Below are 14,584 nucleotides of genomic sequence, written 5' to 3'. Positions count from 1 at the left end.
AGCTGCTTTGACAGTTTTAGAAATACTGCATGAAGTTAAATAATAATAATGATGTCAGTGTTTAGCCTCCACACACCGAAGAGTATCAATGCTAGCAATCCCTATACAGAGCTACTGTAGAATGTGAAGGTCAATATTTTGAAGTGTGAAAAATTAACATACATAACTCTGTCACATGCACATGTTTTATTTGTCAAAAAGTATGTCCTCTGGGTCAGCCTTGTTAAAAATGCCAAGAAATCTTTTAAGAAGCAATCAACTCTTATGGTAAGACTCCATATATGATAAGCAAATCATGTAGTTTTGTTAATTCTTTTAAGGATTCACTTCTGCAAGGACTGCTCATCAGCTTGAAGTTACGCACGTGCTTTACCAGCACTTCTGAAGTGGGCACGGAGGGCTCATTACCTTGAACAGTCAGGCCTTACACCGTAGCATGCATTTTCAGAGAGGAGGGGTTTTTGGCCCTGTTCTCTGCAGCTACTTTTGCTAATGCTGTTAGGTCATAAACAAGTAGCAGCAAATACAGCGACCTTGGTTTGTGTGGCTGATGTTTCTGTTTGCAATTACAGCTATTTCTATGCCTTTTATGTGTATTTATACTAAAAGCAGTACACTTAGTGCCTTTCTCACAGATGATACATTTTAACTGATACATTTTAACTGGAAACATTTTATTTTGGGATGTTGACTTTTGTGTGTTTTGATTTAGAGAATTTTAGTTTTCTTATTAAACCTAATTGGGAACAAGAAAGCAACAGCTCACGCGCATGCGTGTTGTACCCTGCACAAGGGGACTTTCAGAGCAGCAAGAAATTCAGGCTTTGACGCTCTCCCGCTGAGCACTGAGGTGTAGTTCACAGCAGTGCTCCGAAGAGAGAACCCTCGGTTTTATACCTCCAGCCAAAGGTCCAAACTAACCACAACGCATCTCAGTCAATGCTCCTTGGCAAAAAGGAACTTGGCAGTAATTTCCTCCAGCACCCAGCCTCCCTGGTGTGGGCTCCTTCCACGTACGCTAGAATTCGGGACAGCTCCATCCCAGCACCTCCTCCCGAGAAAACAAACCCAGAGCTGTGGGGCTGTGGTAGGACATGCTGGCTCACAAACAGGTATTTGAGCCTCTGATGTTACTTCTAATGTTTTTTTAAAGAAACTTTGAATACATTCAAGGTGAATTTAATAACCTCCTGTTATCCAGAAAAGGCAAAGTACAGAAAAAATAAAGATCTCACCTGCACTTGTATCTATTATGGTCAACTCATGTTAACAGAATGTTTTGCTTTAATACTTGACTTACTTACATTAATACCTCACATTATTACACGTATGAAGCCAAATATGACGCTAACTTAGTTGCTTACAACCTCAAACCTTACTCCCAATACACATTCCAATAAATTTATTCTGTAAAAACAATACATTTTTTTGTTTTCTTTTTGTTTTGTTTTTTGTTTTTTTGTTGTGGTTTTTCTTAGTTTTTTACAGTAAACTCATCAACTACAAACCTTGAATACGCAAAAGATGTTCCAAGGACAAGCATAACAAGGATTGATAAAACCAGACTAAATATGTTTTCACAATAAGAGCTGGCATAAAAATAAATAAAAATCTCTATTATCACAATAGCAACAATAATGTACACAGAATAATGGATTTGGAATGCTTACTTACTAGTCTAGTTCTATTTCCAAAAGGAAAAAAAAAGCCAGAATGACAGCATCCTTTTTTAAGCCTTTCATTATTTAAAATTGATGTTTTCTTTTGGTTTCCCATAGGGTTCTATATCACAGTAAGCTTAAAAATGGAAAGCATTCAAATGAATGATTTCAAATTGTGTTGGCATTGGAAAAAATCCTTGTATTAATCTAAAGAAACACAAAAAGACTTTCACTAACTCCACATATAGGAACTAAGTCAGATAGTGTACATTACATCATGATTTTGAGAAGTATTAAGAGTATAACTAGCTAGGTACTTCTAATAAGGAAAGGTATTTTATTACATTATTGAACTTGGCGGTGATCTCAACTGAAGATTTTTTCTTTTATGTTGTAAACTGATCAAAAATCAAGAAAGTATGGATATAGGGTAATTTAAAATTATGTTTGTATGTGGAAGATATTGTAGTATTGTATGGAGGGGACTCATTTCTAAGATTTACTTGTTTTTAAAAAACCACTGATTTAGAATGCTATAATTTGGAGTTACACCTTTTCTATCTAGAAAAGGAATCTAAAACGTGTTCAAGTATGCGAAATCTTCATAAACCTCAGCCACTGGTAAAGGGCAACTTCATGCAACCAAATAATATGAAAATCAAAAAGTAACCCTTAGAAAAAAGGGTAAAATGTCATTTCTGCAAACACAACAGATAGGAATGTGAATAATGTGCATACAAACTGGGATGCTCTTGATGATACTAATGAACAGATGTGGTGACTCATATCAAATCCAAGAATATTAGACAACCAAACATGTAACCTCCTTGTGTTTTCCCTTAATATTCAGCAGTCATTATGTTGGTTAAGTCTGAAAGAGAAAGAGAGAAAAAGAAATCACATTTAATGTAAGAATAAGCATGCTGCAACAAACTTGATATAATTAATGCCTTATTCCCACACTTTGAAGTCACAGGTACAAGTAACCACCCGGTCTGTTTGAACAGGAATCTTTTTCTAGAGAAAACTGCTTATGTTACATCAACTAAACATACCACTACAAAACATTAAAGTTTAAATGTAAACATTTAGGGCTTTATTCAAATAAGCAGCTCCAGTCCTCTATGTGGGTTGTTTTCTGTTTTCCCCAATCACTTAATTGTGAATCTTGCAGTATACTTCACACACAACCAGATTTTGCATTTTTCCACTACACTAAATCACTGCTACGCTTCACGCAAAAGCTCAGGCACTGCTGTATTCCTGAACGCCTTGCGATGGGAACACCCTGTCGTTCAAACAAATGAACACTTAGCAAGCATGAAGAAAGATAAACAGTTTTCATAGCTAATGTATCTGAATGTTGCTTCTGAAAAGGAAATAGTTTGGCTTGGAGTTCACTGTAAGGTGATGACAGAAAAGGAAGAAACTCCCACTTCATGACTGAGTCAAAGTCAGCTCTTGCTTGTCCTCGTGTGACCATGGCAATTCTTCACATGAAACAGTGACAGCAAAACTCACCTACAGGCACAGGGACACACCACTTTTGTCCAGCAACATGAGGACATGCAACGCTGTGTGACTACCTAACCCTGAGCATGACATCCCTCCTCCTTTGTAAAGAATTCAGAGTGTGAATGCTTGTGCACCCACACCCTGACAGACGGAAAGAAACACACAAGCAGTACGAAGGAATTAGTACTGCATTTGGTGTGATGATCCAAGGAGAAAAATCAACATCAAGGAATAAGTGGAGGGGTACAGGTTAAATCCACTGGGGATGGTGGAATTTTCATTTTACATAGGATTGGAGGAGAGTACAAAAAGAAGACATTTTAACGTCCCTGCACTAGCAGTTTGCTCCTAAACTCTTTCCTGCTCTGGCTCATCATACCTGCTGCGTGTGGTGCCAGGGCTATAGTGGACTGTGCTTCTCTATCCAAGAGGATAAGTGCATACAAGTGCCCAGTGAGCAGGCTGGGATCCCAGTCTGGTTGCTGCACCTCTGAACTAAGGGCTGTGTTTGTTCAGTGTGGTTCTTCTCTCCTGTGACAAGGGGTTTGCAAACAGTAAGTAATGGAAACCTGCACTTTCCGTGTGGGAGGTCCTGGTACATCCTGACTAACGACACATGATAAGGGGTTATTATAAGATGCTCATGCATGTCATGATGGCTCACAGGAACTGCTTGAGCCTTGCCTCCCCCCAAAAGGTGTAACTATGTGCTGCTCCTCCAGAGCACCGCACTTCCTTCACCTCTCACCTCTTTAAGAGTCAATGAGATTATACTTACAGATGCTTTGGAGATGTGGCTTGGAGGGGTTCACTGCCGTTTCTTTCCCTTCTGAGGGAAATGCAGACACCCATTAAAACAGCTACAAATGATTAGTCAATCAAACCATGCCTTCTGCTGAAGTTCTGAAGGACAGCTGCTACCCAGCACTGGTAGGCAGGATGGGTGGTGAAACAGTCGGTCCCTACAGTATCACCCTCAGATCCAGTAAGGAAAGCTGTCCTTTTGGAATATGAAACTTCTGCACTTATTAACAACAATTCCTCCCTGGGCTAAGGCCAGAAGACTGGGTAGGCACCATTTTTAGGTGGGGCACTGGGAATATTAACAGTTCCACTCCCCACTGTCTCACAGATACGTCTGGTTGGGCCACAGTGTGGCACAGGAGGGACAACAAAGAGCCAGGTATGCAAATCATCCTCCAGCATTTTCAGTTTCCAGTACCATCTGCCAGCGTGACACACGTTGTGTCTCCTCGGCACGCTCCTGGGTGCCTCAGAAGTCAGCAGTTCTCCTTTCCCCAGGTGCGGCAGCCCCGGGGCCAGCGGGGCTGCACAGGGCCCTCAGCTCCTTCCCCTGCCCAGGCAGCACGTGCTGCCAGGCTCCCGCCGCAGCCGCTGAGCGAGGATGCGGCAGAGCTGAGCAGTTTCCATGGTCTCCATGGTTTCACGTCTCTCCAGAAACAGATCAACTCTCATCATCTTTGTTTGAACAAGTCTCTCAGCTTTACTGTAAGATACAGTACAACATGTGCCACGCTGACCAATGCTACTGCACACAAAAGAAACAGCACAGAATCTGACTGCTTCAAGTGAAAAATTTCAGTCATCAATAAAATTGAAGGACAGAACACAGAAAGCAGGGAATAAAACTAAATCCACAAATTGCCTTGTTTTTTCTGGCACTGAAAACTCCTTCCTCAACAGTGTCTGGCAACTGACTCAGCCATCCTGTACTCTAAAAGCTCTTGCTGGATGGGCAGAAAAGTAATTATTTACTTGCTCTGTACGATCATTGTTATTCCCTGTTGTTTGAGGTCAAAATAGTTATAGCATTCAATGTACACAGAGATGCAAATAGTAGATTTTATCTATACCGGCTGCTTTAGTCTCAAACTTACACTCAGACATTTCTGTTTCTCCCGAGTTACGTCCTGTTGCCTTACTTAGCAGTGCTGTTATCCTGAGCTATAGGAAGGCAGCAGACAACACAACTCTTCACACCAGAGAGTATGCCACTATTTGATTTTTTCATAGAAATTTTCACTGCACAATAGCTAAACACATTTTTACAAATGTTACCTTTTCGGAGGGGTAGATTTTAACTTATCTCAAATTGCAGAAAAAAAATCAAGACAGAAATACATACTCTATTTTCATTTTCTGAAAAAATGCCCACATAAATGCTTTTACATTGAATAGAGCCCTAAATGCTCTGCTTTTAATGTTGATAAACCCCCAAACCTGTTATGCAGCCTAACCAGTGTTATTCTTGAGAAGTAAAGAAGGAAGAGCGAAGCAACCAAACATCTCAAAACCACATCAGAAGGACATGGTGAACCTGTGTTTCTCTGGCCAGTTCGACCGTAACACTTGTCTTTCACAGCAGTAACTGGAATTGTTGCTACCCCACAAGAACATCACAACAAAAAATATGTCCTGGACACAGGCTGTTTTAAATATGTTCTCCCAATTGCAATAGTATCAGATGGCAGTAATTTTGGACCAGATTTTGATCCCCTTATTCATGCTGGCAAGCAGTCGCCTCCACAAATAGATCCACTGACTCCCATGTTAGTAACTGATTGTCAGTGTGAGTAAAAAGATCACAGTCCTTTACCCCACTTTAATATTCAGGCTGTACCAGGAGCAAAAAAATGTATTTCACTTCCAACAAATCTATTATTTTTCAAAGACTCAGTAAAATCATTCACCTCCTGAAAGGCAACCACATGCATCTGTACACAAAGAGAATGCCTCATTTGCCAACACAATTCGGGACTGTAACTAAAATAAGGAATACCGAAAGAAAAACTTGCCACAACCCCGAGTGCTGACCTTAACATTCAAATACTCTCTAATAGGGCAGGGAGCACAGCCAGCTTTCAAGCGTCACTGTATGGGTATCCAGAGAGTGAAAGTAAAAAGCGACTTAGGTGTTCAGTTATAAAGATTCAGAGTTATGCCAGCCAAGAACCAAACACACAAGTCACTGGATATTTAAATGTGGAATGTAAAACTGCTGCCATGAATTCACTAATTTAGGAGCTAATTTTGTACCACAGAAAGTAAACAACACACAGCCATGAATACCTTTCCACTGGAATATTCTGTTTATGTGGTATTTTGAGAAAGTCAAAACAATTTAGTATTTAAGAGCAGAGGACTGTCATGGGGGGGTTCCGTGACTCTTGACTTGAGCAAACTCTGGGATGGACTGTCTTAGCTAATATATCATTATTTAATTAATATTAGATAATAAACCCCTGAGGTTCAGGCTCTGCATCTTTCTTGGGAAGGAATCGGTCAAAGAACACCAGTGAGGGTAAGAGCCTGAGAAACAGGTGGTGGCAGGACGCAGCTATAAACTGTGGCTGAGTCTGAGGAAGCTAATGTCTCTTCTGTTGAGAGTGCCTCAAGAACAGCTGAGAAACTAAGGGATGGAGATAAGAAAAGAAAGCAGCTTTGTCAACCCCAGGGATAAAAAAAAAAAATCACAAGTTGAGCCCTTGAACAGTATGAAATTGGCTGAAAAAAATATCATAGCTTTGGAAGTACTTTTATTTGCTCTGGGTTTGAGTCTTTAGGAAGCCATCACTTACATTTTCATCCTCTACCACCTGGAGGTTAGAAATTTCATTAAAAAATATAGGTGAAGATGCTCCTGCAATCATTTGACTTTAGCCGTTAACCCTTCAAGAAGATCCCCATAATGCTGAAGGTAAGTCTGTGATTAAAAGGCAAGGTTCCCTCTAATCTGAAGAGGGGAGATGTGTCTTCAGCCTACAGCCCAAACATTATAAAAGCTAAACACTACCTCATTATTATTAGTATTATTAAGAGAAAAGGTGCTTGTGTCCTTTAGGCAACTCTTGCATGGTCAGAGCCCTGGGAGGTGCAGAGCAGAGGAGCCAGAGGCTCGCCAGGATGCGGCCACGGGAGCACTACCAGCAGGGTAGCTGAGCCCACAGCCTCCCGCAGCCCTCCCAGCCGCCACTACCCGGCATCGGCTAAGCAGCCGGTCACGGTGGCAAAACCAGGGCAACGAAACATGCCTATCCTCGAGATCAGGGCTCTGAGCTCTTGCTTTTCTTGTCTCTTTGCCTTCATGGTACCTTTCTACAAGTTATTTTGAAACAAACTCTTTTCTGGTGTGTGTCACGCAGCCCCCAGCACCCCACCTGTGGAGGAGGGGTGGGGAGCAGGTTTGCACCCAGTGCTGTACCCACGTTGGGACGCTCCTGGAGGCATTTCATGGCCAGAGAAACGGCCGGAGCTCGGCCGGCTGTGCAGGAAGGTGCAGTGGTGGGGGTGCAGCTTCTGTGCTGCACGCTGGGGAGGAGGGAGCCCATCTTCTTCAGACTGCGTGTTGTGGGTCCAATGCTCTTCTCACAAGCTGAATGATTTTAAAGAGACCAAAATCTCATCTATGATGGTGTCTTTTAGCAGACCTAGAAATTCTTCTGAATTCATGCGTGTGAACAAGAGGACTGTATCCCAACTCTGCAGGCATGTGTTTTTTGACCTTCCTTTCTATAGAAGAGAAGTCCAAGTGCGTGGGGCTGAAGGAGCTCAACGCCCTCTGGCAGACTCCCAGTGTGGATGTGCCAGGCCTGCACCCCAGCAGGTCAATCTAGACACACGCTCTGAGATCAGCTGAAAAAAAATTCAGATTACTCTATCCCCGAGCGCCTGGTGTCTGATGAAGGCATACCTTCTAAAAAGCCACCTGGTCTGGCTTTGAGGACGCCAGGAGATGGAGTGTCCTCTCCTGGTCCTAAAAGAGAACTGCACTACTGACAAAATTCCAAAGAAACACTGAAAAGGATTTACATGTGAAATGCTGATTCTGTGGCAGAAATGCCCGAAGTGAAACATCTGGATCAGGATGCAAATGTCTCCAAACTTATCAGTGCTTTTATCTCAAGCTGCCCTTAAAACCATCTCTCCATTTCTCTTCAGTACATGCTACTAAACCCACCTTTCCCATAATGTTAAAAGCATCCAAGATCTAGTTAAAGACTGGTCATTCAAGTGTGAAGACAAGCCCGAGTGTTGGGGTTGCAGAAGTCAGAGCAGAGCCAACTCCTCACACGGGTATGACAGTGATGACTGTGAGTACTTCTGTGGAGTTGGTGCTGGCGGGAAGCACACAGACTATTGATGATAATTCAGCACAGAGGCTAAAATATCTGCAATCCTGAACACGCTGAAGAGCACAATGATGTTCTGCTGGACTCTATCTCCCAGTGGTTACAAGCATATCACACACAGAAGGAAGAGCTGTATGAATGTCACCAGCCGCAAAGCCAACATCCTGTATGACTTTTTAGCCACTTAGTCTGCAACTGACCTAACTCAGTAAGCACTTGGTACTTACATGGAGAACATACCTGAAGTTCACAGGCATATCCCGTCACTGCTACAAACACGGGAAACAAAGCAGGCCCTCCTGAACCTCCTGCCACCTCAGATGGACCTTATGGCCAGTTTTCTCACTCAAATACATATTTGAAGACATGAAAGAGTCACAGGGTTCACAAGCCAGAACATGGGCAACACATGTGCTACGCACTTGCCACACTCATCAGCCCCAGACTCTCAAATTCTGTGGGTGAGGTGCTGGGAAGGCACAGCCGGGCATAGTGTTTCCTTGTGTCAGTCCCTGGCTCAAGCCAGTGGCTTGTTCAGAGTGAATGGGAGAGGCTCGGGGCACATTATCTTCCCAACCCCACGAGCCACATATCAAAGTCTTTATGAGGTGAAGAGCCACAAAACAGACACACTGTACCGCAGAGAGACAAGAGGAAAGGAAGCTCTGGGAGGAGTGTTTAAGCGGGAGATGACAGCAGCTCCCCAGAGGTTGTGTTTTGTGAGAAAGGGTTGAGGCTGAGCACGCAGCTGGGTGCAAAGGCACCTCGGCAGTGTCAGATGAGAGTCTGTGCTGGCTGGCTTCCTCTCACACCTGGGGATTCGTGTCACTCAGCAGCTCCTATGACAGCCCAGCCCGGCTGCTGGCCACGTGGCAGAGCCTTGGCATGGGAACTGCACAAGAACTGCTTCTGAGCCGGAGCAGTAAGTGCTGGAGCAGGGAGGCCTGTGCTGCTCCAAAGGCTCAGAAATAGTAGTGGTTGTTAAAGGTGACTGACGATTACCCAGTGCCCCTGCTAACTCCCCTGCTCAGCAGCCTTCCTTTCCATTGTTGTGGTCACAACAAAGTAATATTGATATGAGCACACAACTGACACAAACATACAAGGAGATCGTATGAAGCTGCCCTGGAGCAGACTGTATATCCCCTCCTTAGAAGGTCATATCCCAAGGCAGGATCTGCCCTGAAACCTGCAGCATGCAGGGTCTGTCATGTGCACATGAACCCTCATGAACTCCAGAGAAGTCAGTGGGACTGCACAAACTTTACACAAGTGTAAAAGGATAAGCAGGCTCCCACTGTTTAGCGAGCCAAAATGCATTACGCAAACAGTCTGATTCTGCTCTCACATCAATTTTGCATCAGTCCAGCTCATGGTTTTCAGTAGTTCCTCTCAGCTGACATCCACGCAAGTGTTGGAACAAAAATAATGCTTATAGTACCTTTTCTCATTCAGTTGTTTCTCTAGAGCAAAATTTGTACCAGTGGAGGGACCAGTCCCATGTTTCTGTTCTAGACACGTTCTGAGCGCTGAAGTGCAACGTAAAGAGATCGCATGCGGTACGCACAGGTCACTGCAATGCAATGTCGGTCACCCCTAGCTCCAAAGCCCCCTGGTAGCAAACTGCATGGGAAGTGAATGATATTAACAGATTACCCCTTCACTGGTTTTCTGCAAATCTGAAGAAGTGTTTCTTGTGTCATTGCCTGCGTCTCCAGCATCAGAGCTGCTCTTATTTTCTTCCTCTTTGCAGTCCTTATCATCTTCATCTCCAGGAGATTTCCGTGACTGCTTGGAGGATTTCTAAAATGATCAACAACAAAGTTAAAAAGTAAAAACTGAGCTTCAGTCATAGAAAGACACTTTTGAAATATATGCTGAATGCTGTCTGATCATGTGGCTCCCTGTTCAAGGTGAATATTGGGGACGATATGTGGGGTGAAAACATTTTTCAGGTGAAGTAGTTGGAGCTACTGCCATCAATGAAGCAAAAGGAGAAATTCTGTGTTCTACACAAGTTGGCAGCACAACTGACTGTAAGACAGACACAGTAATAGGAGATGGGTATTAGCGTTGGGTCACCTGTAGGTTTTGTTAGTTAATGAAACAGATGGTGCCAGCTTGACAAAAGTTTTGATTAAACACAGAGATGTAAAATGAGAATAACATTAGCAGAGCTGCTTTCCATACTTTTTTTAGTGCTGTCAGCTTTAATATATTAACATTAAAGCCATGTGGAACCAATATATCTTTTCTGCTCCCTTTATGTTATGCAATTCTACAGTACAAAAGGATAAATTGTGGCATTAAGCCACCATTTTCCTAATCCTCTGTTTGCCCAGAGTCTTCTGGAAAGAAGATGGTAGACCAGACCTGAATTTCTAATGTAAAACACACAAAGGGGGTGAAATTACTTAATACATTTTGTTCAGTGGATGAACCACGAAAATTCTTGCTCTCCTCCAAACTGAGCCTGGATCAGATTGTTTGCTTGCTCCTTCTCATTTCATCTAGTTTTCACTTTCAGAAAAGAATAACATGAATGTGAATGAACGTGACTCTGCCACACCTTCCACCTTTTTTTAAGCAAAGCACAGACCTGGAGGTACACACAGAACTGGAGGAAGTGACTATAATGTTGCTCCCTTTCACCCAGGTGACAAGTGAGAAGCCTACTTGAACCCAAAGTTGTCACTATGCAGGTGATTAAGCTCCTCAGCCATTACGAGGCAGTCCAACACACATTACACTTAGCCCCCTCATCTACGCTGTTACTTAGATATTAACAGGGCAGGTAGATACTACAATGCAGGTCTTTTATCTACAAATTGAGTGCCCTGCTCCCTCCTTAATGAATTAGTTCTTCCTCCATATCCTGTACTAAAGTATTTTACACTCAGCTACAGGAGCAGCTGAGCACATCTGACCCTACCTATCTTTTAGCGTGGCATCTGGGGCATTCACACTGGAGATGGGAGAGGGAAGCTTCAATTCTCCTGGACAGGAACCAAACCTGAGCTCACGTCTCCCAGGAGGCACACTCCTACAGCTTTTTTTTGCTCTTCATGGGGAGATACTTATCTAAGATGATCAAACCTATCAATCCATCTTCGCATGGATTTTCTTTCCAGCCCTTCTGAACTCCTTCCCATACTTTCACCTCCTTCTCAAAGTGTGGGAACTAGAACAGGGCACAGTATTTCAACCGCTGGCTCACTAATGCTGTCTACAAAAGCAAGAGCACTGCCCTTTGCCTGTTTGAACACCATTGTTATGGTAGTAGAATCAAAATGCTAAAGAAGGAAGAACAGATTGCCATGAGGTGGACAGTATTCTAATTATAAATGCACATGGGTAACAATGGAAAAACTCAGAAGACAACCTTTGAAGTATAGGATTTTTTCCGTTTTGAGCCTGCTTTTTCATTCTTTCTTTTTCCTTTTCCATCCTCTTCTACCCGATCACCTTCTTCCTCACTGCTGGCATCTGCTGTATTTCCTCCTTCTCCTTCAGTTTCTGATGAGCTCTGTTGCTGAATTGCCTTTAAATAACAATAACAATAATAACATAAACAACAAAAATATCACTGAAGTCTATTATTTAATTTTTGTTCTCTATTGAAGATAGAAATACTGGTAACAGACAGCTTACATTTTAATTGCTATAGTCAGGAAGAGCTCAGGTTATTCCTGCAATTAACAAGAAAAAGGGCTGCAAAGGCAATTTTCTCAGTCACCACTTGAAAACAGTTATCAGATGCAGATTCTGGGATAGCATGTTCTGAAGGGTTTACACAGAAACAGAAGATCCAATAACAAAAATGTGTTTGCCAGAGAACTAAGGGTTGCTCAGTGGACAGACCTGGCACGTTCTACTTCAGGCAAAACTATGGAAACTTTTAGCCTTTGGCTGCAATAGGAGATAACTTGTTCAGGAGAGAAGATGGCTGTTACAAACCCCTGCAAAGGGCAAGATCTCTGTGTAGGAAAAAGCAGACACTGACCAGAAGGCTGAGAGCTCTTTGACAGTCCATCTCCCGCAGACTATTCACTAGATTTTTTTAAATCGCCAAGTGTATGCAAAACATCTGTAGGGCTGAAAATATGAAACAGGAACTGAGAGGGGCAGCAGCTTGTCTGCAGGTGGTCCGTATCTTTGGTTTGTAAGGTTTTGTGCTAATAATGTAATAGGTGTTTGCCTCCTTTTGGAGGCGATTTCTGCCTTCAAAGGACCACGTTTTTTTAATGAGAAAAGTTCTTTGGTTTTATACAGCCCACCAGTTACTCTTCCCCCCTTCCAGCTTCACTGACTTTTTGCTCCAGACATCCAACAGGGAGAGCTGTTGTACAGCAGCTACTATCTCGTAACAGCAGCTTAAACCTCCACCTTCTCACCCCTCACAACTCTGGCAGTGGTGTTCTACGTGTTATACATTACCAATGTAAAAATCAAAAGTGCAGTGACCTTAAGGTCTGTGTAAAATACACTGAACCTGATATAAAAATAAACAACAGAAAGAAGTCAGAAATTATTCATGTTTATACTGGAGTAAATAAAACCTTCCATTTTTAATTCAACTAAATCTGCTGCAGAATTTTCCACTTCGCCACCCCAGAATATCACAGAAAGCAAAGGGCTCTGCGGTATGATTAAAGTTCAATTTGTCAAGAGTGCAAGACCACAGCTGTCTTTACATTCCACAATTACAAAAGCTGTGAAACTTTCTAGCTCCACCAAACCCAGGACCCTCCACATCACTCATACAGTGTTTACATTGACAAGAAGTCTTCAACGAATAAAACACAACAGGTAAGGAGGAATAGAACTGAAAGTCATTTACCTGATATCCAGTAAACTTTACTCCAGGGTTGTTTTCTATTTCCCACAGGCCTTCATTAAATCCTTTTCGCTTGTTCGACTTCCCAAACTTATCTTTATACTCTTTATATGGGAAAAGGTCTTTGGGCCCCAGGAATGCGCTGCATTTTAACAAAGGTAACATTGAAAAAAGGACTTAAATTCCTCCTCTTCAAAAAACCCCACATTAACAGCGCAAATGTTTTCCCTATTCTTCTGCTCATCTCATCATTTCTTTTTCAGTTTTATTTATTTGTTTGTTTATTTATTTATTTATTTAACACGCTGGCTTTGAGTTACTGCTGTGAGTCCGATTTAATGGTTGGCTCACCATCCTGATGTTTGATGTTACAAAATCATGCTGGGTCTCTCTAGAAACAACTAAAACGAGTCTCATTTATTATAATAACTACTGCTGGGAACTGGCTCTTGAACAGTTTATGAAAGGGATTATATGACGTAATTGCCTGCAATAGCAAGGGACCAAACTTCCAATCCTATGTGTTACAAATCCAGAAAGGCCTAAAAATACCATATGAAAATTAGAGCATGCAAGGAGTGCCTAGAACCCATGAGCCAAAACTTATCCCTTGTACTACAGGACAGGAAAAGCAGTGGCATTTATTATTATCTATACTGCCAGTAAGCCTGGGAGTTTCTTTCTTGGAATAAGCCCCCCACATGCTAGATTCTGTGCAAACACAATAAAAATACTCTCTTTCCCAAAAATCTTATAATTTCATATAAGACAAGAAACAATGGGTGAATATAGGCAGATGACTAATACAAGGAAACAATGAGACACACAGGGTGCTTGTGGCCAAATTGGTTTTTAGACAGCACAGCAAAGGAGGGATTTTGTGCTCTGCTGCTGCGTTAAGTCAGCTATGCACTGGGCCAACTGATTCAGGCACAGGCACCACAATGCAGGGAAAAATAATTACAAAAAAAAAAGAAGAGTGGTGATTTATCCTGCTTTCTCTACATACTTTACAGTAAAACTCTTAACTTCTTATATAAAACTGAAGAAAGCATAATTTCTTTTTCATTGGGCATCTATATCCAGTGTCTTGTCTTTGCTCTGTATCACGGTACTGGGATGGCTAGTCATAAGTTAAATTAAAAACAGTGAAGGCAAAAAACCCCCTTCATTCTCACATGGAAGATTCTATGTCATCAATGACCGGAGCTGAGCAAGTCACAGTGTCCTTCACTATAATCACCGTCCTACTTTCCTGATGATCTTTGCAATTAACGTTAACTCTGTGGTCTCCGTTATCACAGGACCGCGGAGCTCCACCATTTACAACAGATGTATTCTTGTAACATCACCACGAGGTTGGGAAGTTGCCCTTTTTTGCAGAAGGGCTTCTGAGGCACAGAGATTTGCCCAAGGTCAAA

General features: G+C 42.3%; 1 protein-coding gene across 1 annotated transcript in view; it reads right to left on the bottom strand.

The window, feature by feature from the left end:
• Positions 1 to 171: 171 nt before the first annotated feature.
• The window catches only part of HDGFL3 (HDGF like 3), a 39,957-nt gene continuing 25,544 nt past the window's right edge, over positions 172 to 14,584 (bottom strand). Inside the window, exons 3-6 of the mRNA XM_074837770.1 lie at positions 13,167 to 13,305; positions 11,709 to 11,867; positions 9,983 to 10,129; positions 172 to 2,532 (exon numbers count right to left, since the gene is read on the bottom strand). Coding sequence (XP_074693871.1) covers positions 2,527 to 2,532; positions 9,983 to 10,129; positions 11,709 to 11,867; positions 13,167 to 13,305 — 451 coding nt within the window. The 3' untranslated portion in view covers positions 172 to 2,526. The remainder of the gene's footprint in view (positions 2,533 to 9,982; positions 10,130 to 11,708; positions 11,868 to 13,166; positions 13,306 to 14,584) is intronic.

This window comes from Strix aluco, chromosome 12, assembly GCF_031877795.1.
Source record: "Strix aluco isolate bStrAlu1 chromosome 12, bStrAlu1.hap1, whole genome shotgun sequence".
Taxonomy (NCBI): domain Eukaryota; kingdom Metazoa; phylum Chordata; class Aves; order Strigiformes; family Strigidae; genus Strix; species Strix aluco.
This window is presented reverse-complemented; position numbering and strand designations above follow the sequence as displayed.